Source organism: Myotis yumanensis, unplaced genomic scaffold (genome assembly GCF_028538775.1).
Source record: "Myotis yumanensis isolate MYYU_CA2020_CCGP unplaced genomic scaffold, mMyoYum1.0.hap1 SCAF_18, whole genome shotgun sequence".
NCBI classification, from domain to species: domain Eukaryota; kingdom Metazoa; phylum Chordata; class Mammalia; order Chiroptera; family Vespertilionidae; genus Myotis; species Myotis yumanensis.
Genome location: NW_027223769.1, coordinates 39,733,987 through 39,756,794, shown reverse-complemented (window position 1 = coordinate 39,756,794; position 22,808 = coordinate 39,733,987). Strand labels below are relative to the sequence as shown.

The 22,808-nt window shown below is 60.9% G+C and overlaps 2 protein-coding genes across 4 annotated transcripts; both read left to right on the top strand.

The window, feature by feature from the left end:
- Nucleotides 1–3,245: 3,245 nt before the first annotated feature.
- On the top strand, nucleotides 3,246–6,189 carry LOC138996963 (protein C19orf12-like). The gene is made up of 3 exons (XM_070398273.1): nucleotides 3,246–3,371; nucleotides 4,111–4,286; nucleotides 4,638–6,189. Exons 2-3 carry the CDS (start codon nucleotides 4,127–4,129, stop codon nucleotides 4,769–4,771), a joined length of 294 nt encoding a protein of 97 aa, XP_070254374.1. The 5' UTR covers nucleotides 3,246–3,371; nucleotides 4,111–4,126; the 3' UTR covers nucleotides 4,772–6,189.
- A 7,369-nt stretch (nucleotides 6,190–13,558) lies between these two features.
- Nucleotides 13,559–21,393, top strand: LOC138996788 (protein C19orf12-like). 3 transcript variants are annotated; one of them, XM_070397955.1, is made up of 4 exons: nucleotides 13,559–13,632; nucleotides 17,768–17,964; nucleotides 19,485–19,696; nucleotides 21,018–21,393. In XM_070397955.1, the coding sequence occupies exons 2-4, from the start codon at nucleotides 17,768–17,770 to the stop codon at nucleotides 21,257–21,259; spliced, it is 651 nt and encodes a 216-aa protein (XP_070254056.1). In that variant the 5' UTR covers nucleotides 13,559–13,632; the 3' UTR covers nucleotides 21,260–21,393. The 3 variants fall into 3 exon arrangements, with proteins under 3 accessions (XP_070254056.1, XP_070254057.1, XP_070254055.1); XM_070397956.1 differs by lacking the exon at nucleotides 13,559–13,632 and adding an exon at nucleotides 13,679–13,833; XM_070397954.1 differs by lacking the exon at nucleotides 13,559–13,632 and adding an exon at nucleotides 14,110–14,334 and having other exon boundaries at nucleotides 17,752–17,964.
- Nucleotides 21,394–22,808: the final 1,415 nt, after the last annotated feature.

Genomic DNA, 22,808 nt, shown 5'->3' with positions numbered 1-22,808 from the left:
AGGGGCAGGTCACAGGGAGATAGAACTGCGGGCAGACGAGGCCCCACTCCCCCTGTCCCCTGGGAGCCCCGGGCAGGCCGGGTCTGGGAAAGCCTCCTGCTGGACTGGGCGCCCCTGGCAGGGCCCGCAGCGCACGCTCCAGGGACTGGAACTTCCCCTGCTTTTTGCCCAGAGAGTCTGGCTCTGTCCGCCTACCCCGTGGTCCCCCTGGGCCTGCCTTTTCCTTGGCAGCGCTGGAACATTCTGGAGCTGGCTCCTCAAGGTAGGGAGGGGAAGGGGGTGGAGGAGCCAGCAGGAGGTGGATTCCGGGAGGGACTCAGAACAGGGTCCTGGCCCCTGCCCGACCCGGCCGCCTGCAGACCTCGCTCCTGCCCCAGTGACCGCTGCCCCGGGCCAGGGACCAGGGACCAGGCGGGGGAGGCCCTGGGTGTGGCGGGTTGGCACGGCCATGGCATACTCAGCCCCAGGCGCCTTATGTGCCGCCAGCTCAGCCTGGTTCAGTGACCCTGAGAGGGGACAGCGAAGGATTAGAAAATACGGACAAGAGAATGAAAGCTGGGTCCGGTGGGACGGTGCCCTCAGGTGGAGAGACAGCGACCACACCCACAGGCCGTGTCTTTATTTTATAGCAGATGCCACGAGGCACAGTCAGGGCGTGATCAAGATGTTTACAACATTCTCCTGGGTTTCAATCCTACTCCACTACATGCATCTGAACTCTATCAAGCCCACATCACTCAGGCACGTGGGGCCACGTGTTCGGACCACAGGTTCAAGCTCACAGCTACAGCTGTTGGCTATCACTGTGCTGGGAGGGCCCTGCCCTCTACGCTGGGACCTGCACGTGGCCATGAGAGGACTGTGCCCTCTCCTCAGTCCGAGGCTTGAACCTGTTCAAACACTGGCCGCTCCCCACACCCGGGGACGGGCTGAGACCAGGAGGCCGTGGCTGGGACTGCCCGCCCCTTGCCCAGCACCAGGCAGGGTGAAGGGACCAGCTGCCTGGCCTCCTTGCTGAGAGGGCACCCCATGTGGCTTCAGGAAGTGGCCCCTCACCCCTGACCTGTCTGTCCAGAGCCCTCTGTTCAGGCAAAACCAGCCCGGACCAGTTTGTGTGGCCCAGCGAGGCCCAGGCTTGTACACAAACTAGTCGTTCTTGGATGCACCTCGGCCGCTCCCCCCCCCACCCCCCGCCCCCCCGCTCCAAATACCGGGTCTGGTCCCTCTGCCCCACGAGGAAGGCCTCACAGGCCCGAGGAACCTCGCACTCTAACCCCCCTCCTCGCCCCCCCCCCCCCCCCAAGTGGTGGCTGCCTGTGAGCAGCAGGCTGAGCCTCTCCCCCTGGAGCCAGGCCCACCTGCTGAGTCAGGGTCACACTCTAGGGGGACATTTGAGACCCGGCTATTTTTAGGCGGCTGACCGGGCGCCCTGTCAACATGCCCAACGCCACCCCAGGGCGTTTAGGCTGAGCTGGGGCCCTGGGGTGGAGGGAGGAGGGCTCCTGGGAGGAGCTCAGAGAGCAGCGGAGGGAGACATGCCAGGCAGTGACCTCCGTCCCTACCGTGAGGACCACGGCGACCCTGGCACCGGGGGGGCGGTGAGACAGCGGGTCCCACACATGGGATGGCGTCTGCGGCTGCACCTGCTCCCGACCTCCCGGGTCAGCAGGACGGAAACCAATTGCTGAGAGGGGCCCGGCCAGTGTGGCTCAGTGGTTGGGCATCGACCCAGGAACCAGGAGGTGATGGTTAGAATCCTGGTCAGGGCACAGGCCCGGGTTGTGGGCTCCATCCCCAGTGGGGAGCGTGCAGGAGGCAGCCGATCCATGGTTCTCTCTCATCATTGATGTTTCTATCTCTCCCTCTCCTTTCCTCTCTGACATCAAAACACATTTTTGGGAAAAGTCGGGGGAGTGGCCTGGGGGCGGGGCTGGATGAACCAGGAAGAGGGGAGCAGGCAGGCCCTTGTCTGCACTATTTTATTTCTTTTATTTAAAAGGTGCAGCAGCAAACGGGACGACATCCCGCCAGCGGATGGGGGAAGTGGGAACGTGTCCGGCTCGGTCTCTCTGTCTGAATGTAAGTCCTCAGGTGGCGAGCTCACAGCTCACAGGACCATGTGTGGGTGTGGAGCGCTGAGCTCTCCCGGTCGGGGCACCGGCCGGGGCCTGGGCCACCCGTGCCAGGCGCCGGGCAGACGGGTGGGAACCCAGGCTGCAGCCAAGGACCGAGACCTGTGACCCCCCAGCTGAGGGGGACGGGCCCGGGGCCGAGAAGAGCCAGAGCGGCCCTGTGGGCGGGTGAGCTCCGGGGGGGCTGGCGTGCAGGTCCCCCCTGACCAGAGGGCCCGTGGGCGTGGCCTGGAGGAAGTGAGCACAGGGCCTGGCCAGGTCTCAGCAGCTCCCCTGGCATCTGCCCACCTTCCCATGACCTTAGCTTCACACCCTGTGTGACAGGAGCTGGGGGTTTTTCTTGGTAAAAACAGCAGCCCCGCCTCCTCCTGCCTCTGCCACCTCCATCCCTCCTTCCTTCCACTGATGAGGACAGTGCTGAGTCCTGGGAGAGGGGTGTGGGCACCTGGGAGAGGGGTGTGGACACCTGGGAGAGGGGTGTGGGCACCCTCCCAGCAGGGAGTGGGGACAGCCCTCAGAGCCAGACTTCCTGGTGGGAGGCGTTTCCTAGAAAGAGAACCAAGCAGGTCATTTCTGATGCCGCGTGCTGGCCGCCAGGAGGAAGGCTGACGTGCCCGGGGGGCTGGGTGGTGCCAGGCAGGATCAGGGACAGTCACCCAGCACCCCCTGCACCCTGTGGGGAGCCAGCCCTGCACAGGCAGGAGGGGAGCACGTTCTGGGCCCAGGGAACAGCTCAGGGACCCTCGGAGGCCGTGGAGGGAGGAGGGTGAGGTCAGGTCAGAGGGGCCACGGGGGCCTGTCACAGGCCACAGCCAGGAGGAGGAGTTGGGGTGCTCTCCAGGGCACTGGGGGCGGGAGGGAGGAGAGTGAACCAGGGATCTTTCTGTCAAAGGAAGGAGCTCAGGCCACCTTAGGCTCTGCCATTTCTGATATGACCTTCAGACTCTCAGGGGGCCGCCAACTTAGGCTCCGCCTTACCCTCCCCTTCCTCGGAATTAGCCAATTGCGCGTTAATGGGAATCCGATCTCTGAGCCCTGACCAATCAAGTCAGAGTTCAGAGTGAGGGGCGGGCAGACCCGCGGCCGGAAATAAAACCCAAAGCAACTCCCCGTTCCCTGTGCTGTGGCCCAGGGTTCCCGCTGGAGGAGCACCCTTCCCGCAGGTGTCCATCTGCTTTGCTGGTCCAGTTCCGAGTGTTTGTCTCAGTCTGACGACATCGTTGAGAGCATTTCCAACAGGTGGGTGAAAGGGGTGCCACCGTCCAAGTGCTCACCCCCAAAAGCCTTCCCCCTCCCCCAACCCACAGAGGGGCCACCTCTCAGCCTCGCCCAGCCTCGGGCTTCCCAGAAGGCCCTCCCCCCCCCAGAAAGAACAGGAATGAGGAAAATAAACAACAGCTCACGGGCACAGCACACAGCGGGACACGCATTGCAAGTGTTACCTCCGTCAATCCTCACTGAAGCCACTGGGAGGCCCCCTCCATCCTGGGAGTCACTGCCCAGGGCCCCAGCGGAGGGACCGGGAAGCCCAGCTCTGAACTACCCGCGGGCGGCTGCGGGCTGCTCTTCTCTATTTATTCATTTATTTTTTAAAAATATTCCCACTGATTTCAGAAAAGAAGGGAGAGGGAGAGAGAGAGAGAAACATCAGTGATGAGAGAGAATCATGGATCGGCTGCCTCCTGCACACCCCACACTGAGGATGAAGCCTGCAACCCGGGCCTGTGCCCTGACCGGGAATCAAACCGTGACCTCGTTCACAGGTCGATGCTCAACCACTGAGCCACCCGGCCGGGCCTGTTTGCTTATTGACGACCGGCAGCCCCGCTTTCTCGGTGACAGAGGACTTGTCATGTGACGGTGCTGTCCTCTCACCCACAGCAGAGCTGGGTCCTCCCGGAGCAGGGGGTCTGCCCTGGACACTGGGAAGAGCGAGCTTTGGGCGGGAACTGATGCGTGGGAACCCTCCCTCCCGCAGGCCCGTGAGACCCGAGATGCCCCTGAGGGTGGAGGACGCCATGAGCCTGCTGTGCTCCCTCTCGGGGGCGAGGAAGATGAAGGTGGCTATCAAGCGCCGAAAGCGGCGCGTTGGGCTCGCCAGCACCACGGCCTTACTCGGGGGCCTGGCCGGGGGCCCGCTGGGACTGGCTGTTGGTGAGTGCAGTGCCCCGTGGGGTGGGGGACAGAGGCCTCGGGTCCCCAGGGCTGCACAGGAGCCTGTGACCCGCGTGAGGGGCTGGGGGGCTGAGCCTGAGACTCGGCCTTTGTGTACAGACGTGTCCGGTGGGACACACGTGTCTGTGTCTCAGAAGCGCAGGGCGCCCTCCTGTGGCTCCTGCCTGCGGACTGGAAGGCGCCCTGCCCCGGGGTGTGCCCTGTGTCCCCTGGGCAGGCCCTTTCCTGTCTTCATTGAAGGGTCAGGAGGGAGCTGGGATTCCAGGCCTCTGGCCGCTCACGTTAGCTGTTCAGAGAGTGCCCGCCCCCCTTTCTTCCCGACCCCCCCAGTCTGTGCAGGAGAAGCGCCCACCGTCGACCACATGCACCTGCCCCTGGTCTCACCCCCGCTCCCATCTGGGGACCAGTTTCAGCCAATGAGGGAGGTGTGGGCTACTTCCCATGGTCCCTTGGAGGTCGGGTGAGTTGCTCCCTCTAGTCTGGGAGCAGGAGGTTCCGGGGGGACCCCACCACGGGCTGTGACCCCACCACGGGCTCTGGACCAGACCACGGGCTGTGACCCGACCACCAACTGCGGCCTGAATCATGGGCTGTGGCTGAGCCCTGGGCTGCGGCTGAGCCCTGGGCTGCCACGGAATCCTGTGACGAGCTCCCAGTGAGCTCTGAGGCCGTCATTTTGAACAGCCTGGGTAATGGAACTTCCTGTTCCCCAGGAGGTGTGGCCGGGGGGCTCTTAGGGGCCTTGGTGTTGAGAGGGAAGTTTAAGCCGGTCCCTCAGATCATCAAGGAGCTGTCGCCTGCCAAGCAGGAGAAACTATGCAGCCAAGTCATGGCCATCGTCAAGAACCTGGACTGGATGGCCTCCGGGCAGCTGACCAAGCTGGTCATGGGCAGCGAGGCCCTGCAGGAGCGGGTGCTGGTGCTGCTTGAGGACTTCCTCACCAAGGAGCTGGGGGCCACAGTGCAGTATGGCGACTAGGCTCGGGGCGGGGCCCCTAACCTGGGGAGGCCTGGGTGGTTTTGAGGGGGCTGTGCTGGGTCCTGTTCTGGAAAGTGAAGGTTACAGAGAATAAAACGGGGCCGAGAGAATCTGTGCTGAGCGGATCCCTGGCGGAGAGCCTGCAGCCCTGAGCCCGCACAGCGCAGGGACCAGAGGACACCGGGCCCGGGAGGGACGCAGGGCGCAGCCTGAGCTCAGCCAGACCGTGATCAGCCGCCATCCCTGACGAGTCCCCCCCTGCCCTCTGCGCTGGCTCCTGTCTGGGGGGCTCAGCCCGGTGGCACCCGGGCGCCTGAAGCAAAAGCTTGTGGATGCATCACAGCCGGTGTCATAGGAGCCCTACCCGGCCCACTCGGAACCTTCCAGAAAGAGCTGTGGGAGCGGCCCATGGGGAGCTGGCGCCCGGCAGAGGCGCCTGTGGCTGACGCGGGGGCAGGTTCTGTGTCCATCTCCTGACACGGAGGCAGAGGGCTCAGCCGCTCGGCTGTGAAGGTGACTGCTGTCCGGGCGCCCCTGGCAGGACGGGACCCTCTGGGCCCAGGGTCTCGGGGCCTGGCCGCCGGCCCTGCTGGAACCATGCGGCCCCCGGAGAGCGCTCCCTGCCCCCCTTGTCCCTGAAAGGGCGAGGGCTATGCCCTCCATCTTGCCCTGTATCCTCCATGTTGGGGCAGCAGCCATGTGCTACGTGTGCAACATAGAGATGACCACATCCTGTGTAACAAGACCTGACTTGCACCTGACCAATCGGCAGGGCCCACAGTCATCTCTCCTCCCCTCACTCCACCCCCCTATTAAAACCCCTTTTTTCCCACGGGGCAGTCTCTCTGCCACCTGCTGCTGTGTCAGTGAGGAGGGTAGGGGAGCCAGACCTGGGTCTGTGATAATAAATGACTCTTTGCTTTTGCATCAAACTCGACTGGCTACCTGGTGTGGTCTAATGGGGATCTTGAAATCTGGGCATAACAGTCCCTTCCCAGGGGTCTCATGGGGGGCACCAAGGGCCCCCGGCCCAGCAACCCGCCCTGACTCCCCCTCCGGGTCCCGCTGGTGAGGCCGCTGCTGCAGGAAGAGGCGGCTCCTGGTGAAGTGGGGGGTCAGGATGACCTCAAAGAAGTGACCGCCCTCAGGTCCCCACACACCGTGCTGCCTTCAGACCCCCAGCTCCCCGTCTGCAGATCCACACGGTTTCTGAACAGCCTTCCCCTCCGATTCCTGGAAAGATCTCTGACCCGGGAGGCGAGCACACCCAACGCCAGGGACAAAGGAAGGCAGGGGGTGGGTGACTGTAAACATGGAGGGAAGCTGGGCATTCCCTGCCTGAGGACACCTTTCCAGGCTGCTCCCCCTCCCAGTGCCTCCAGGGGGCGCTGCTCCACCTCCCTGTGCCTCCAGGGGGCACTGCTCCCCCTTCCTGTGCCTCCAGGGGCACTGCTCCCCCTCCCTGGGAGTGTGTGTGTGTGTGTGTGTGTGCATGGGGGGTGCCCTCCTGCCCAGGATGGTCAGACCCCGCACCTCCATGTGCACAGAAAACGGGGAGGATTGAACCCCCGGTGCCTCAGGAAGGCCGGAGCCTTTGGGCTCACAGACACTGCCCTCCAGCACCTGGGCCCAGGGTGGCCGCCTGCCTCCATCCCTTCTGTGCTGCTCCAGGGCTGGGCAGGGCGGCCCATCTGGATGGTTCTCCTATCAGACAAGGTGACGGGGTTACTCATGTGGGGTTGCCCTCTGCCAAGTCCAGGGGCACAGGGGTCAGAGGTCCCACACCAATGGCCCCTGAAGCCACCCCCCCCCCCCACGCCCCCCATCAGCCAGCCTGCCTTTCCCCTGGGAAACAGTGTGGGGAGGAGAGGGCCCACCCCTGACCCTGGGTGCTGAGGCCCCACGTGTACTGAGCCGTCCCGGATGACAAGCCGGGTCCTGGGAGCCTGGCAGTGGCTTTGGGCCCAGAGCCCCCCTCGGGAATGAAGGTACTTACCTGGCTCCCCTCCGGCCTGCTCAGCCCCTGGGCTTATTTCCTTGTAAAAGACCTTCCCTTATTTATTTTTGAAAAGGCCCCCCCACCCCCCAGGCTGGAACAAAATCAGGTACAAGCCTAAGAGGGCTTCCTCCTCCGCTGCCCCCGGCCCCGCCCCCTTGTCAATCAATGTCGTGTGCATCCACTGGGTTTAAACATGGTCTTTGGAAATGATTCATTTCCCTTTATTTGTCAATGCTGATTGCCAAAGACTTGGAGAAACACAGACGAGTATATACAATAAAGAGTGCTACGGATTCCAGCACTCAACCACCATGGAACATGGTATATTTTGTGCACAACTTGTAATGCCACCTGTGTGTGTGTGTGAGTGTGTGTGTGTGTGTGTGTGTGTGTGAGTCTGTGTGTGTGTGTGAGTCTGTGTGTGTGTGTGTGAGTCTGTGTGTGTGAGTCTGTGTGTGTGTGAGTCTGTGTGTGTGTGAGTCTGTGTGTGTGTGAGTCTGTGTTTGTGTGTGTGTGTGTGTGAGTCTGTGTGTGTGTGTGAGTCTGTGTGTGTGTGTGAGTGTGTGTGAGTCTGTGTGTGTGTGTCTGTGTGTGTGTGTGAGTCTATGTGTGTGTGAATCTGTGTGTGTGAGTCTGTGTTTGTGTGTGTGTGTGAGTCTGTGTTTGTGTGTGTGTGTGAGTCTGTGTGTGTGTGAGTCTGTGTGTGTGTGTGAGTCTGTGTGTGTGAGTCTGTGTGTGTGTGTGTGTCTGTGTGTGTGTGTGTGAGTCTGTGTGTGTGTGAGTCTGTGTGTGTGTGTGAGTCTGTGTGTGTGTGAGTCTGTGTGAGTCTGTGTGTGTGTGTCTGTGTGTGTGTGTGAGTCTGTGTGTGTGTGAGTCTGTGTGTGTGTGTGTGTGTGTCTGTGTGTGTGAGTCTGTGTGTGTGTGAGAGTCTGTGTGTGTGAGTGTGTGTGTGTGAGTCTGTGTGTGTGTGTGTGTGTGTGAGTCTGTGTGTGTGTGAGTCTGTATGTGTGAGTCTGTGTGTGTGTGTGTGTGAGTCTGTGTGTGTCTGTGTGTGAGTCTGTGTGTGTGTGTGAGTGTGTGTGTGTGTGTCTGTGTGTGTGAGTCTGTGTGTGTGTGTGAGAGTCTGAGTGTGTGTGAGTCTGTGTGTGTGTGTGTGTCTGTGTGTGTGTGTGTCTGTGTGTGTGTGAGTCTGTGTGTGTGTGTCTGTGTGTGTGAGTCTGTGTGTGTGTGTGAGTCTGTGTTTGTATGTGTGTGTCTGTGTGTGTGTGTGTTTGTATGTGTGTGTCTGTGTATGTGTGTGTCTGTGAGTCTGTGTGTGTTTCTGTAGCGTTTGCACCTTTGCAGTTTAGCCCACTGTGAACAGTTTCACGGATGAACACGGGCTGTAACTCAGAATCCCGCCCACTTTAGGGAGATCTCTCAAAGTGGAGTTGCTGGGTTAAGAAGTGGCAGTATTTTTGCAATATATATATTTTTATTGATGTCAGAGAGGAAGGGAGAGGGAGAGATAGAAACATCAATGAGAGGATATCATGAATCTGCTGCCTCCTGCATGCCCCACACTGGGGATCGAGCCTGCAAACTGGGCATGTGCCCTGACCGGGAATCAAACACTGACCTGGTTCATAGGTCAACGCTCAACCACTGAGCCACGCCGGCCGGGCCATTTTGGCATTTTAAGAATGTGGGTCATTTAAAGCTGGTTACAGGGCATCGCTGTGGCAGCTGGAGGGGCAGGATAAGCTGAGAAAGAACTGCGGGCAGACGAGGCCCCCGCTCCTCCTGCCGCCTGGGAGCCCCTGGCAGGGCCCGTGGTGCACGCTCCGGGGACTGGAACTGCCCCTGCTTTTTTCCCAGAGAGTCCGGCTCTGTTCACCCACCCCCGTGCTCCCTGGGGCCTGCCTTTCTGTTGTCAGCGCTGGAACATTCTGGAGCTGGATCCTGGGGGTGGGGGTGGCGTGAGGGAGCCAGCAGGAGGTGGATTCCGGGAGGGACTCAGAACAGGGCCCAGCCCTAACCGGTTTGGCTCAGTGGATAGAGCATTGGCCTGCGGACTGAAGGGTCCCGGGTTCGATTCCGGTCAAGGGCATATGCCTTGGTTATGGGCACATCCTCAGTAGGGGGTGTGCAGGAGGCAGCTGATTGAGGTTTCTCTCTCTTTGATGTTTCTAATTCTCTATCCCTCTTCCTTCCACTCTGTAAAAAAATCAATAAAATATATATTTAAAAAAAAAAAAAAAAAAAGAACAGGGCCCAGGCCCCTGCTTGGACCCGGCCGCCTGCAGACCTCACTCCTGTCCCAACGACCTCCTGCCCCAATGACCGCTGCCCCGGACCAGGCGGGGGAGGCCCTGGGTGTGGCGAGCCGGCACGGCCATGGCATACTCAGCCCAGGGCACCTATGTGCCTCCAGCTCAGCCTGGTTCAGTGACCCTGAAGGATTGAGAAAAGACAGACAAGAGAAGAAAGCTGGGTCTGGGTGGGACGCTGCTCCCGATGGAGAGACAGCGACCACGCCCACAAGCCGTGTCTTTATTTTATAGCAGATGCCACGAGGCACAGTCAGGGCGCGGTCAAGATGTTTACAACATTCTCAAGGGTTTCGATCCTACTCAACGACATGCACCTGAACTCTATCAAGCCCACGTCACTCAGGCACGTGGGGCCACGTGTTCGGACCACAGGTTCAAGCTCACAACTACAGCTGTTGGCTGTCACTGTGCTGGGGGGGCCCTGCCCTCCACGCTGGGACCTGCACGTGGCCATGAGAGGACTGTGCCCTCTCCTCAGTCCGAGGCGTGAACCTGTCCCAAGGCTGTAGCCGCTCCCCACACCCGGGGACGGGCTGAGACCAGGAGGCCGTGGCTGGGACTGCGCACCCTTGCCCAGCACCAGGCAGGGTGAAGGGACCGGCTGCCTGGCCTCCTTGCTGGGAGGGCACCCCATTGGCTTCAGGAAGTGGCCCCTCACCCCCTGACCTGTCCTCCGGGAGCCCTCTGTCCAGGCAAAACCAGCCAGGACCAGTTTGTGTGGCCCAGCGAGGCCCAGGCTTGTACACAAACCAGTCGTTGTTGGATGCACCTCTGCCACCCCCCCCCCCTGCCCCCCCAACACACACCTGGTCGGTCCCTCTGCCCCGTGAGGAAGGCCTCACAGGCCCTGGGAACCTCGCTCTCTAACCCCCCCACCTCCCCCCGCACACACACACCCGGTGCTGGGGCCCGAGGCGGCCGACACCGCGAAGGACTTGCGGGCCGTGCGGATCAGCCAGCGGTGCCGCGCCTGCCGCGTCTCGGGCAGCGGCTCCAGCGTCACCTCCTCCAGCGGGATGACGCGCTGGGCGCGGTAGCGGCGCCCGCTGAGCACGATGCTGCCGTACACCAGGATGTCGCTGAAGAGGAAGAAGACGCGCGGCTGGGCCTTCTTGCGGCACTCCTTGGTCAGCACGCCCTCGCCCAGCAGCACGCGGCCCGGCAGCGCCAGCGGCTGCCCCGACGCCCCGAAGCAGCGCTCCACCTCGGCGATGCGCCGGCGGTTGATCTCCGTGTGGGCCAGCTGCTCCACCATCGTCCCGGCCTGCAGAGGGCGGGCGGAGGGCACACACACAGGGGGTCAGGGGGCGGCCCCAGGGCGGGACCCCACTGCCCAGCCCGTCTCCAACCCCCTCCTGCCCAGAGTCCGACCCTGAGACAAGGAGTCACTGGGAAGTGAGGGGGCCCTGCGGAGTGGGGTGCGCAAAATAAGCCAGTCAGAGGGCAACAAGGATCACATGGGCTCACTCCTGTGTGAAATCTAAGGAACAAGATAAATGGATGGCCCGGTGGGCGTGGCTCCGTGGCTGAGCATGGACCTATGAACCAGTGTTGTAGAATAATGGAATTTATGGAATTGGCACAGAAGGGACCGTTGGACACGCTGAGGTTCAGGAAAAGCCTTTATTCAAAGCTGTGCTGCTGGTTCAGGGGACACTAAGATCCAGATCCTGCACCCTCGCCCCCCCCCCCCCCCCCCCCTCTCCCACACACACACACCACCACCTTGAGAATCAGTTAGATGGTTAACCTAGATTGTAGCTAATGTCCCTCCTGGATGGCACCAGTGACCTCCCTCTCGCTACGCTGTCACATCCTGGCTTTGGGCCCTTGTAGGTTGGGAGATTTAGGTAAATAGCTCTTGCAGGACCAGATGATTAAGGAAGGAATGCCTTAGGGACACTGATTAACTAGGTACAGAGTCCCTGCAAGTCGCCTACCTTCTTTCACAGATGGAGTCAATTATCGGCTAGCAAGAGGGGGCAATGGAAAGCAGGTTGCTGAACACATTCGGAGTGCTAGCCCCAAAATGCCTTATGCTCCCCAACATCAGCAGGTCACACCCTCGGTGTTTCTGGGTGAGCACCTCGCGGTCCCGTCCACCAGGCCTCCACTGTGAAGTGGGGCCGGGCCCTGCGGGGAGCGGGGTGCACTGCACAAGGGGCTCAGCCCACAGCACCGTCTGTACGAGCGGCTGTTTAGGCGTCTGACCGGGCCGTGTGCCGCATGCAGACCTCGCTGGAGCTGGGGACAGCCCTGCTGGGACCATCGCTGACCCTGCCCTGGGCGCCACCCCAGGGCGTTTAGGCTGAGCTGGGGCCCTGGGATGGAGGGAGGAGGGCTCCTGGGAGGAGCTCAGAGAGCAGCGAGGGAGACACGCCAGGCAGTGACCTGGGTCCCCACAGCGGGGACCACGGCGACCCTGGCAGCAGGTGGTGGTGAGACGGCGGGTCTCACACATGGGATGGCGTCTGCGGCTGCACCTGCTCCCGACCTCCCGGGTCAGCAGGATGGACACCAAGTGCTGAGGAGCTCGGCCGCCTGGCTCAGCGATTGAGCGTCGACCTAGGAACCAGGAGGTCAGGGTTCGATTCCTGGTCAGGGCACAGGCCCGGGTGCGGGCTCGATCCCCAGTGTGGGGCGTGCAGGAGGCAGCCGATCCATGGTTCTCTCTCATCGTTGATGTTTCTCTCTCTCCCTCCCTCCCTCTTGTTTCCTCTCTGAAATCAATTGGAGCAGTCAAGCGGAAAGAAGTTAACTAGAAGAGGAGGTTCTGCCGGGAAAAGGCGGGAGCCTGCAAGCGGGCCGCGTCAGTACAAAGTCTTGCGAGCGAGACTTATTGCTCCGAGGCAGAACTTTCCTTGAGGTGATAAATAGTCCATGAGGGCATAGAAAGTTCAGGGGAGGGTGCACTGCTGCAGGTGGAAATAATCTTTGTGTAACATAGGAAATTAACAGTGTAATGTATAACTTAGCTCAGATGATCTCATAAGCATGCTTGTTAATCATTGTCACTTGCTGTGCTCCATTGTTATTTGCTGTGCTCCCTAAATAAAAGCCGTGAGGGCTTTGGGGGTCTTTGCTACTCGCCTGAGCGAGCGGTAGCCCTCTGCTTCTCCGTATCCTGTCGTCTGACACATCTCCGAGTCTCAGTTCACAAAGAACATCAATATCAATGAAAACATATTTTTGGGAAAAAGTCGGGGGAAAGTGGCCTGGGGGGGGGGGAGGGGCCGGATGAACCAGGAAGAGGGGAGCAGGCAGGCCCTTGTCTGCACTATTTTATTTCTTTTATTTAAAAATCGCAGCAGCAAACGTGACCACATCCCGCCAGCGGATGGGGGAAGTGGGGACGTGTCCGGCCCCATCTCTCTGTCTGAATGTAAGTCCTCAGAGGCGAGCTCACAGCTCACAGGACCATGTGTGGGTGCGGAGCGCTGAGCTCTCCTGGTTGGGGCCCCGCAGGCCTGGCATGGGCACCGGCAGGGGCCTGGGCCACCCGTGCCAGGCACACTCCTGCGTCAGGCGCCGGGCAGACGGGTGGGAACCCAGGCTGCAGCCAAGGACCTAGACCTGTGACCCCCCAGCTGAGGGGGACGGGCCCGGGGCCGAGAAGAGCCAGAGCGGCCCTGTGGGCGGGTGAGCTCCGGGGCTGGCGTGCAGGTCCCCCCTGACCAGAGGGCCCGTGGGCATGGCCTGGAGGAAGTGAGCACAGGGCCTGGCCAGGTCCCGGCGGCTCCCCGGGCATCCGCTCACCTCCCCATGACCTTAGCTTCACACCCTGTGTGACAGGAGCTGGGGGTTTTTCTTGGTAAAAACAGCAGCCCCGCCTCCTCCTGCCGCCCCACCCCCATCCCACAGCTGATGGGGAGGCCTCTTCTGTTTGCTGTTCTCACCAGAAAATGAATCTCCCTCCCTCTGTCCCTCCCTCCCTCCCTCAACTGATGGAGGACAGTGTCGCAGCAGGGAGTGGGGACCAGCCCTCAGAGGCAGACTTCCTGGTGGGAGGCGTTTGCTAGAAAGAGAACCGAGCAGGTCCTTTCTGATGCCGCGTGCTGGCCGCCAGGAGGAAGGCTGACCTGCCCGGGGGGCTGGGTGGTGCCAGGCAGGATCGGGGACAGTCACCGGGCACCCCCTGCACCCTGTGGGGGAGCCAGTCCTGCACAGGCCGGAGGGGAGCACGTTCTGGGCCCAGGGAACAGCTCAGGGACCCTCGGGGGCCGTGGAGGGAGGAGGGTGAGGTCAGGTCAGAGGGGCCACGGGGCCTGTCACAGCCCACAGCCAGGAGGAGGAGTTGGGGTGTCTCCCCGGGCACTGGGGGTGGGGTGGGGCAGGGAGAGTGAACCAGCGATCTTTCTGTCAAAGAAAGGAGCTCGCTGCCATCTTACGCTCTGCCATATTTGATGTGACCTTCAGACTCTCAGGGGCCCCCTCCACCCCCACCCCGCCCCCCCCACCCCCTCACCACCACCTTAGGCTCCGCCTCACCCTCCTCTTCCTCCGAATGCAATAATGGGAGCCCGAGCTCTGAGCCCTGACCAATGAAGTCAGAGTTCAGAGTGAGGGGCGGGCAGACCCGTGTCAGGAAATAAAACCGGAGGGGACTTCCCGTTAGGGGTGCTGTGGCCCAGGATCCCAGCTGGAGGACCACCCTTCCCGCAGGCGTCCATCTGCTGTGCTGGTCCAGTTCCGAGTGATTGTCTCATCCCTGCGACATCGTTGAGATCATTCTAACAGGTGGGTGAGGCGGGTGTGGGCGAGGGGGGTCCTACTGTCCAAGTGGTCAGCCCCCAAAAGCCTTCCCACAACCCCCACCCCACAGAGGGGCCGCCTCTCAGCCTCGCCCAGCCCCGGCTTCCCAGAAGGCCCTCCCCCCCAGAAAGAACAGGAATGAGGAAAATAAACAACAGCTCACAGGGCACAGCGGGACTCACATTGCAAGTGTTCCCTCCGTCAATCCTCACTGAAGCCACTGGGAGGCCCCTCCATCCTCGGAGTCACTGCCCAGGGTCCAGCGGGGGGACCGGGAAGCCCAGCTCTGAACTACCCGCGGGCGGCTGCCGGCTGCTCTTCTCTATTTATTTTAAATATATATTCCCACTGATGTCAGAGAGGCAGGGAGAGGGAGAGAGAGAGAAACATCAATGATGAGAGAGAATCACTGATCAGCTGCCTCCTGCACGCCCCACACTGGGAATGGAGCCCACAGCCCGGGCCTGTGCCCTGACCAGGAATTGAACCCTGACCTCCTGGTTCATGGATTGACACTCAACCACTGAACCACACCGGCTGGGCCATAACATCTCAGTTTTCGAAATGATATGAAGTTGTCTCATGCGCTCCATTAGAAGGTTGTGTGTGTGTGTGTGGGGGGGGGGGGTAGCCTGTGCCTGGGGTCACCAGCCTTGGGTCTGGGTGAGTTTCTCCCGATGGAGCCGTGTGAGGGAGGGGCTGGCTCGCTGAGCCTCTGGGGGAGCAGGGTGGGGGTGAGGGTGGGGGTGCTGGCCTCCGGGGACCCCATCTGAGTTCTGGCTCCGGCTGGCTCTGTGAACACAACCTCGCCCTCAGGGGTATTGTGTGGCTCGGGGAATGGGGTGCAGTGTGGAGGGTGTGGGGGTAGGTCTCACAGCCTGAGATGTAAACGAGAGCCATTATTTCCATGTGTTTTTAACTTCTTGTTAATCCTTACCTGAGGATATCTTTCAGTTGATCTTAGAGAGAGTGGAAGGGAAGGAGAGAGACAGAAAGAGAGAAACATTGATGTGAGACACATGGATTGGTTGTCTCCCGCACACAGCCCACCCAGTTGGGGCCCGGGATTGAACCTGAAACCGAGGTACGGGCCTGGTCCGCGCCAGCACGGCCAAGGGTGATCCTGAGTGAGGGGGTGAAAGGATGGAGGAAAGACAGACAAGAGAAGAAGGCTGGGTCTGGATGGGACGCTGCTCCCTGATGAGGAGACAGCGCCAGCGCTCACAAGCCGTGTCTTCATTTTATAGCAGATGCCACGAGGCACAGTCAGGGCGTGATCAAGATGTTTACAGCATTCTCAAGGGTTTCATCCTCACTTAACTACACGCACCTGAACTCTATCACACAGGCATGTGGGGCCACGTGTTCGGACCACAGGTTCAAGCTCACAACTACAGCCGTTGGCTATGATTGTGCTGGGAGGGCCCTGCCCTCCACGCTGGGACTTGCACGTGGCCACGAGAGGACTGTGCCTTCTCATCAGTCCAAGGCTTGAGCCTGTCCAAACACTGTAGCTGCGCCCCATACGTGCCCTTGAAGGAAATCAAACCCCTGACCCTTCAGTCTGAGGGCTAACGCTCTATCCACTGAGCCAAACCGGCCAGGGCTCTGTGTTCACACACACACACACACACACACGCACACTCGATTGTATAAGAGGGGGCAACAGGGAACCTCCCGAGCTGACAGACATACCGATGGCCTTCATGGTGCTGATGGTCCATGGGTGTGCACTTGCCCCAGATTTATCGAGTTTTAGATATTAACTATGAACAGCTTTTTGTGTGCTGATCACAACCCGATAAAGTGGTTGAAAGTCTATATCTCTGTGCAGCCATGTGTCATTTGGTGATGGGATACACTCCGGGTAATTCGTCGTCCGGCAGTCTGTGGTTGTGCACACGCCCTGGAGGGCACTGTCGCTCCCGGCCACACGCCTGCCCAGCGTGTCACTGTGATGACCACCGCAGGCCACCGTAGCGCCGTGGGAAGTACAGTGGGGCCTTGACTTACGAGTGTCCCGACTAAGGAGTTTTTTGAGATACCAGCTGTCTCTCGGCCGATTTTTTTGCTTTGAGTTGGCAGTAATTTCAGTTAACGAGCTCCTTAATGAGCTCGGTCTCAGAATGAATTAAACTCGTAAGTCAAGGCCCCACTGTACTAGTATTTGTGGGTCTACACCTACCAGTGCACAGAACAGGTCAAGCAAAACTATGATGTAAAAGGTGCTCAATAGGCAAAGCCAGGGTGCAAGTTATGTCGTTACATTGTTGCTGGCGTCACTGGGTGGTTAGTTATGTTGTGACATTGTTGCTGACGTCACTGGGTGGTTAGTTATGTTGTGACATTGTTGCTGGTGTCACTGGGTGGTTAGTTATGTTGTGACATTGTTGCTGACGTCCCTGGGTGGTTAGTTATGTTGTCACATTGTTGCTGACGTCCCTGGGTGGTTAGTTATGTTGTCACATTGTTGCTGACGTCCCTGGGTGGTTAGTTATGTTGTCACATTGTTGCTGACGTCCCTGGGTGGTTAGTTATGTTGTCACATTGTTGCTGACGTCACTGGGTGGTTAGTTATGTTGTCACATTGTTGCTGACGTCACTGGGTGGTTAGTTATGTTGTGACATTGTTGCTGACGTCACTGGGTGGTTAGTTATGTTGTTACATTGTTGCTGACGTCACTGGGTGGTTGGACCTAAACCAGCTCGAACTGAACAGGTGCAAGACATGGTTTTCCTGTCACGATTCCCTAAGCGGACAATGTAACCGCTTCTCACTCAGCACTTAGTGGTATTTGTATTACAAACAATCTCTAACTTGGGGATTTGGGGATCTGGGGGCCCTGTTACCCACACTCCTCAGGCCCTTCGCATCCTCCAGGCTCCCCATCCACTTCATCCTGGAGCCCCCGGAGTAAAGCTGCCCTTGGCCTGTCCACGCCCGCTCCCCCCCAAACCCGCCCCCAGGCCCGGAGGCCCTGCCGTTAGACTCTGGCCTGTGAGTCACCAAACACTAACTCAGCCCCTCACCTCCCAGGCCCTGAGCTCTGGCGCGCGGGGCTGGGGAGCAGGTGGGTCCCTGGCCCGAGGTCCACAGAGCCCGAGGGAGACGGGGGCTCCGTGTGGGGCGGATGGAGGGCAGGGGGGCCCTCGGGGCCACACAGCAGACCAATCAAAACTCCCCACTGCGGTAGGGCCAGGTCGGAGGGGTCCTCCTGGGAGGCCGGCGACCAGGGACCCGAGCGCGTTGGCTGCGCCCTGAGGACCTGGTCTCCCTGTGCCCTGCTTGGTGCCAACCCAGAGGTCCTGTCACCTGAGCCTGCTGTGGGTCTCAGGGTCTGGGTGACCCTCGGGCACAGGGCCCCGCGGAGCTGACCTGCACTGCCCGGCAAACCCGGGCAGTTCATTCATTTTCCAGATGGAGCTGGAGACCAGTACGACATGGACATATCCCTCCCTGGAGGAGGAAGAGGAAGTGCCAGTGATAGAGGACCACCAGGAGCAAGAGGAAGCACTGACCCTTGCCTGGCCACGCAGAACCCAACGCGAGTCCTACCGCCGCCGCCGCCGCAGCCAGGAGAGGGAGTATGCGGACGACTTCTTTCAACCATTCAGGTGCCTGTGTCCCCTCCCGTGGTCCCTCAAACCCCACTTGGCAGACCGACTCCTCTGGCTGATGCTGTTTTGCAATTTCTGACTCGAGGACGGAGTCATGGACGCCGGGGTCCCGGGTCAGGCCCTGCAGTCTTGCCTCCCGGGTGCGGCTGGAGACCCCTGGGCTCGCTGTGAAGGCAGCGTCCCCCCACCAGGCTGCGGAGCTGCCGTGACCTTCAGTGACCTGTCCCCTTGGGGGCCTGTGATCTGGGGAATGTCAGAGGCCCGGCCGGCGTGGCTCAGTGCTTGAGGGTCGACCCAGGAACCAGGAGGTCAGGGTTTGATTCCCGGTCAGGGCACAGGCCCGGGTTGTGGGCTCCATCCCCAGTGTGGGGCGTGCAGGAGGCAGCCCATCCATGATTCTCTGTCATCACTGATGTTTCTCTCTCTCCATCTCCCTTCCTCTCTGAAGTCAATGTAAAACATATAAATATAAAATATATAAAGAAGGCTCCCAGGCACTGGCCTGCAGGACGCAGCTCTCCTGGGACTGAGAGAGGGGGGGGGGGGCGGGGGGCGGGGGGCGGATCCCCCGATTGGACCTGACAGCTCCCAGTTTTCCTGGGACCCGGGAGGACAGTTGCACAGCAGAGACGGGTCCAGGTTGCCCGCGGTTCAGAAAACCCTCATCGACCCCAAGACACGGAGCGAGAGGCTGCCCTGTGTCCTCGGGCTCCTTAGCAGCTGCCAGCATGAGTCAGCCCCGCGGAAGGGGAGGGGGAGGGGGGAGGGAGAGGGACAGGGAGGTGCTGGGCTTGGCTTAGCTGCAGCTCAAGCTGGAAATAGCTCAGCTTTGATTTTACTTCCCAGCCCTGCCAGGCGGGGGCGCTCCATCCCCAGGACTCTGGGCAGAGCCCGCCCCGCCCTGCCCTGTCCCACCTGCCAGCTTGGCCCACAGCCTCCTGACCCCAGAGACTTGCTGTAACGTTGTCCCCAGGTGGAGTCCTGCTCCGTACGATCCACGTGTCCCCGAGTCCCTGGGATGTGTGATTCTTTTATTCCCTGGCTGTTGTGTGTTCCTGCCGCCTCCCGGCCCACGAATGGGGGTGGGTTGTCTTTCCTGGCGGTTGCTTTCGTTTTTATGTTCGTTTTTAATAATTTTATTGATTTCAGAGAGAAAGGGAGAGGGAGAGAGAGAGAGAGACATCAGTGATGAGAGAGAATCATCCATCAGCTGCCTCCTGCACGCCCCCCACTGAGGATCGAGCCTGCAACCAGGGCCTGTGCCCTGAGTGGGAATCGACCCCTGACCTCCTGGTTCACAGGTCGATGCTCAACCCCTGAGCCACACCAGCCCGGCCTGTTTGCTTATTGACGACCGGCAGCCCTGCTTTCTCCGTGACAGGGGACTTGTCACGTGACGGTGCTGTCCTCTCACCCACGGCAGAGCTGGGTCCTCCCGGAGCAGGGGGTCCGCCCTGGACACGGGGACGAGCGAGCTTTGGGTGGGAACTGACGCGTGGGAACCCTCCCTCCCGCAGGCCGGAGAGGCGCGAGATGTCCCCTAAGGTGAAGGACGCCGCGAAGCCGTCCGAGATGTCCCTGAGAGTGGAGGAGGCCATGAAGCTGCTGAGCGACGTCTGGAATTCAGAGATGAAGGCGGCCGTCAAGCACGTGAAGCAGTCCCTCCTGGTCACCAGCGCCATGATGGTAGTTGGAGCCATGGTCATGGGCCCGCCAGGACTGGCCGTTGGTGAGTGCAGTGCCCCCTGGGGTGGACTGAGGCCCCGGGTCCCCAGGGGCCTCACAGGAGCCTGTGACCCGCGTGAGGGGCTGGCTACCTGAGCCTGAGACTCGGCCTATGTGTACAGACGTGTCCGGAGGGACACACGTGTCTGTGTCTCAGATGTGCAGGGCGCCCTCCTGTGGCTCCTGCCTGCGGACTGGAAGGCGCTCTGCCCAGGGGTGTGCCCTGTGTCCCCTGGGCAGGCCTGTTCCTGTCTTCATTGCAGGGTCAGGAGGGAGCTGGGATTCCAGGCCTCTGGCCGCTCACGTTAGCTGTTCAGAGAGCGCCCAGCCTCACCCCAGTCCCCAGTCTCTACTCCCCAGTTTGTGCAGGAGAAGCACCCACGGTGGCCCACATGCACCTGTCCCTGGTCTCACCCCTGCTCCCATCTGGGGACCAGTTTCTGCCAATGAGGGAGGTTGGGCTGCTTCCCATGGTCCTTGGAGGTCAGGTGGTTGCTCCCTCTAATCTGGGAGCAGGAGGTTCCTGGGGGAACCCCACCACAGGCTGTGACCTGTGCCAGCACAGCCAAGGGTTTGGTGAGCCTGTGGGGTGGGGCGGGCGGGGAAGGATTGAAAAAAGACAGATAAAAGAAGCTGGGTCTAGGTCAGCTTTTTGGGCAAACTTTTTGACTCGAGGGCCACAATGGGTTCTTAAACGGGACCGGAGGGCCGGAACAAAAGCATGGATGGAGTGTTTGTGTGAACTAATATAAATTCAAAGTAAACATCATTACATAAAAGGGTACGGTCTTTTTTTTTTTAGTTTTATTCATTTCAAACGGGCCGGATCCGGCCCGCGGGCCGCAGTTTGCCCACGGCTGGTCTAGGTGGATCTTCCTGTTCCTGGCTGAGGCCACAGAGAGATCCAGAGGCAAGCTGAGCCTTTATTTTATAGCCAGAGGTAAACAAGGTAGTGGTCACCATAGTTACAATGTTCTTGTGAGTTTCACTTGTTTTGGCAGCACTTGCTGCATCTCCCTGAGCCCATTAGCTACTCAGGTAAGATCTGGGGAGCGTCATAAGGTCCAGCCTAATTATGCTAAGGGGCTCCGCCCTCTAAGCTGGACTTGTTTGTGGCTTTGCCAACAGGTCAGTCCGAGGCTTAACCCTAAAGCCGCTCCTACAGTGACCCAACCCACGGGCTGTGACCCGGACCATAGGTGGTGGCTCAGATCACAAACTGTGGCCCCAGCCCTGGGCTGCCACCTGAATCCTGGGGAGGAGCTCCCAGCGAGCTCTGAGCAGGCACTGTGAACAGCCCGACTAACCGAACCTCCTGTTCCCAGGGGGCACCATCGGGGGATTCTTATCATTCTGGATGTCGAAGGGGAAGTTTAAGTCCGTCCCTCAGATCCTCAAGGAGCTGCCGCCGGCCGAGAAGGAGAAGCTATGCCGCCAGGTCAGGGACATCGTCAGGAACCTGGAGTGGACAGACCTCGTGCAGCTGACCAAGAAGGTCATGGCCAATGAGGACGTGCGGAAGCAGCTGCTGACGCTGATCACAGGCTACGTCATCAAGAAGCTGTGAGCCACAGTGCAGTATGGCAGCTAGGCTTGGGTGGGGGCCCCTAACCTGGGGAGGCCTGGGTGGGTTTGGGGGGGCTGTGCCGGGTCCTGTCCTGGAAAGTGAAGGTGAAAGAGAATAAAACGGGGCCGAGAGAATCTCTCTGTGCTGAGCGGATCCCTGGCGGAGAGCCTGCAGCCCTGAGCCCCGCACAGCGCAGGGACCAGAGGACACCGGGGCCTGGGAGGGACGCAGGACGCAGCCTGAGCTCAGCCGATCCGCGAGCAGCCGCCATCGCTGCCCAGACCCCCCCCCCCTCCCGCCCTCTGCGCTGGCTCCTGTCTGGGGGGCTCAGCCCGGCAGCACCCGGGCACCTGAAGCACAAGCTTGTTGATGCCTCACAGCCGGTGTCATAGGAGCCCCACCGGCCCACTCAGAACCTTCCAGAAAGAGCTCTCAGAGCCGCCCTGGGCGCGGCCCGTGGGGAGCTGGCACCCGGCAGAGGCGCCTGTGGCTGACGCGGGGGCAGGTTCTGCGTCCATCTCCTGACACGGAGGCAGAGGGCTCAGCCGCTCGGCTGTGAGGGTGACTGCTGTCTGGGCGCCCCTGGCAGGACGGGACCCTCTGGGCCCAGGGTCTCGGGGCCTGGCCGCCGGCCCTGCTGGAACCATGCGGCCCCCCGAGAGCGCCCCCTGCCCCCTCGTCCCTTCCCAGGGGCCTCATGGAGGGTGATGGAGGGGCACCAAGGGCCCCCGGGCCAGCAGCCCGGCCTGACTCCCCCTCCGGGTCCTGCTGGAGAGGCCGCTGCTGCAGGAAGAGGGGCTCCTGGTGAAGTGGGGGGTCAGGACAACCTCGAAGAAGTGACCGCCCTCAGGTCCCCACACACTGTGCTGCCTTCAGACCCGCAGCTCCCCGTCTGCAGATCCACACGGTTTCTGAACAGCCTTTTCCCTCCGATTCCTGGAAAGATCTCTGACCCGGGAGGCGAGCACACCCAACGCTGGGGAGAAAGGAAGGCAGGGGGTGGGTGACTGTAAACATGGAGGGAAGCTGGGCATTCCCTGCCTGAGGACCCCTTTCCAGGCTGCTCACCTCCCAGTGCCACCAGGGGGCGCTGCTCCACTTCCCTGGGAGTGTGTGTGTGTGTGTGTGTGCATGGGGGGTGCCCTCCTGCCCAGGATGGTCAGACCCCGCACCTCCATGTGCACAGAAAACGGGGGGGGGGGGGGGCCGGGATTGAACCCCCGGTGCCTCAGGAAGGACGGAGCCTTTGGTCTCACAGACACTGCCCTCCAGCACCTGGGCCCAGGGTGGCCGCCTGCCTCCATCCCTCTGTGCTGCTCCAGGGCTGGGCAGGTCGGCCCATCTGGATGGCTCGCCTATCAGACAAGGTGACGGGGTTACTCACGTGGGGTCGCTCTCTGCCAGGCCCAGGGGCACAGGGGTCAGAGGTCCCACACCAATGGCCCCTGAAGCCAACACCGCCCCCCCCCCCCGTGCCCCCCATCAGCCAGCCTGCCTTTCCCCTGGGAAACAGCGTGGGGAGGAGAGGGCCCACCCCTGACCGTGGGTG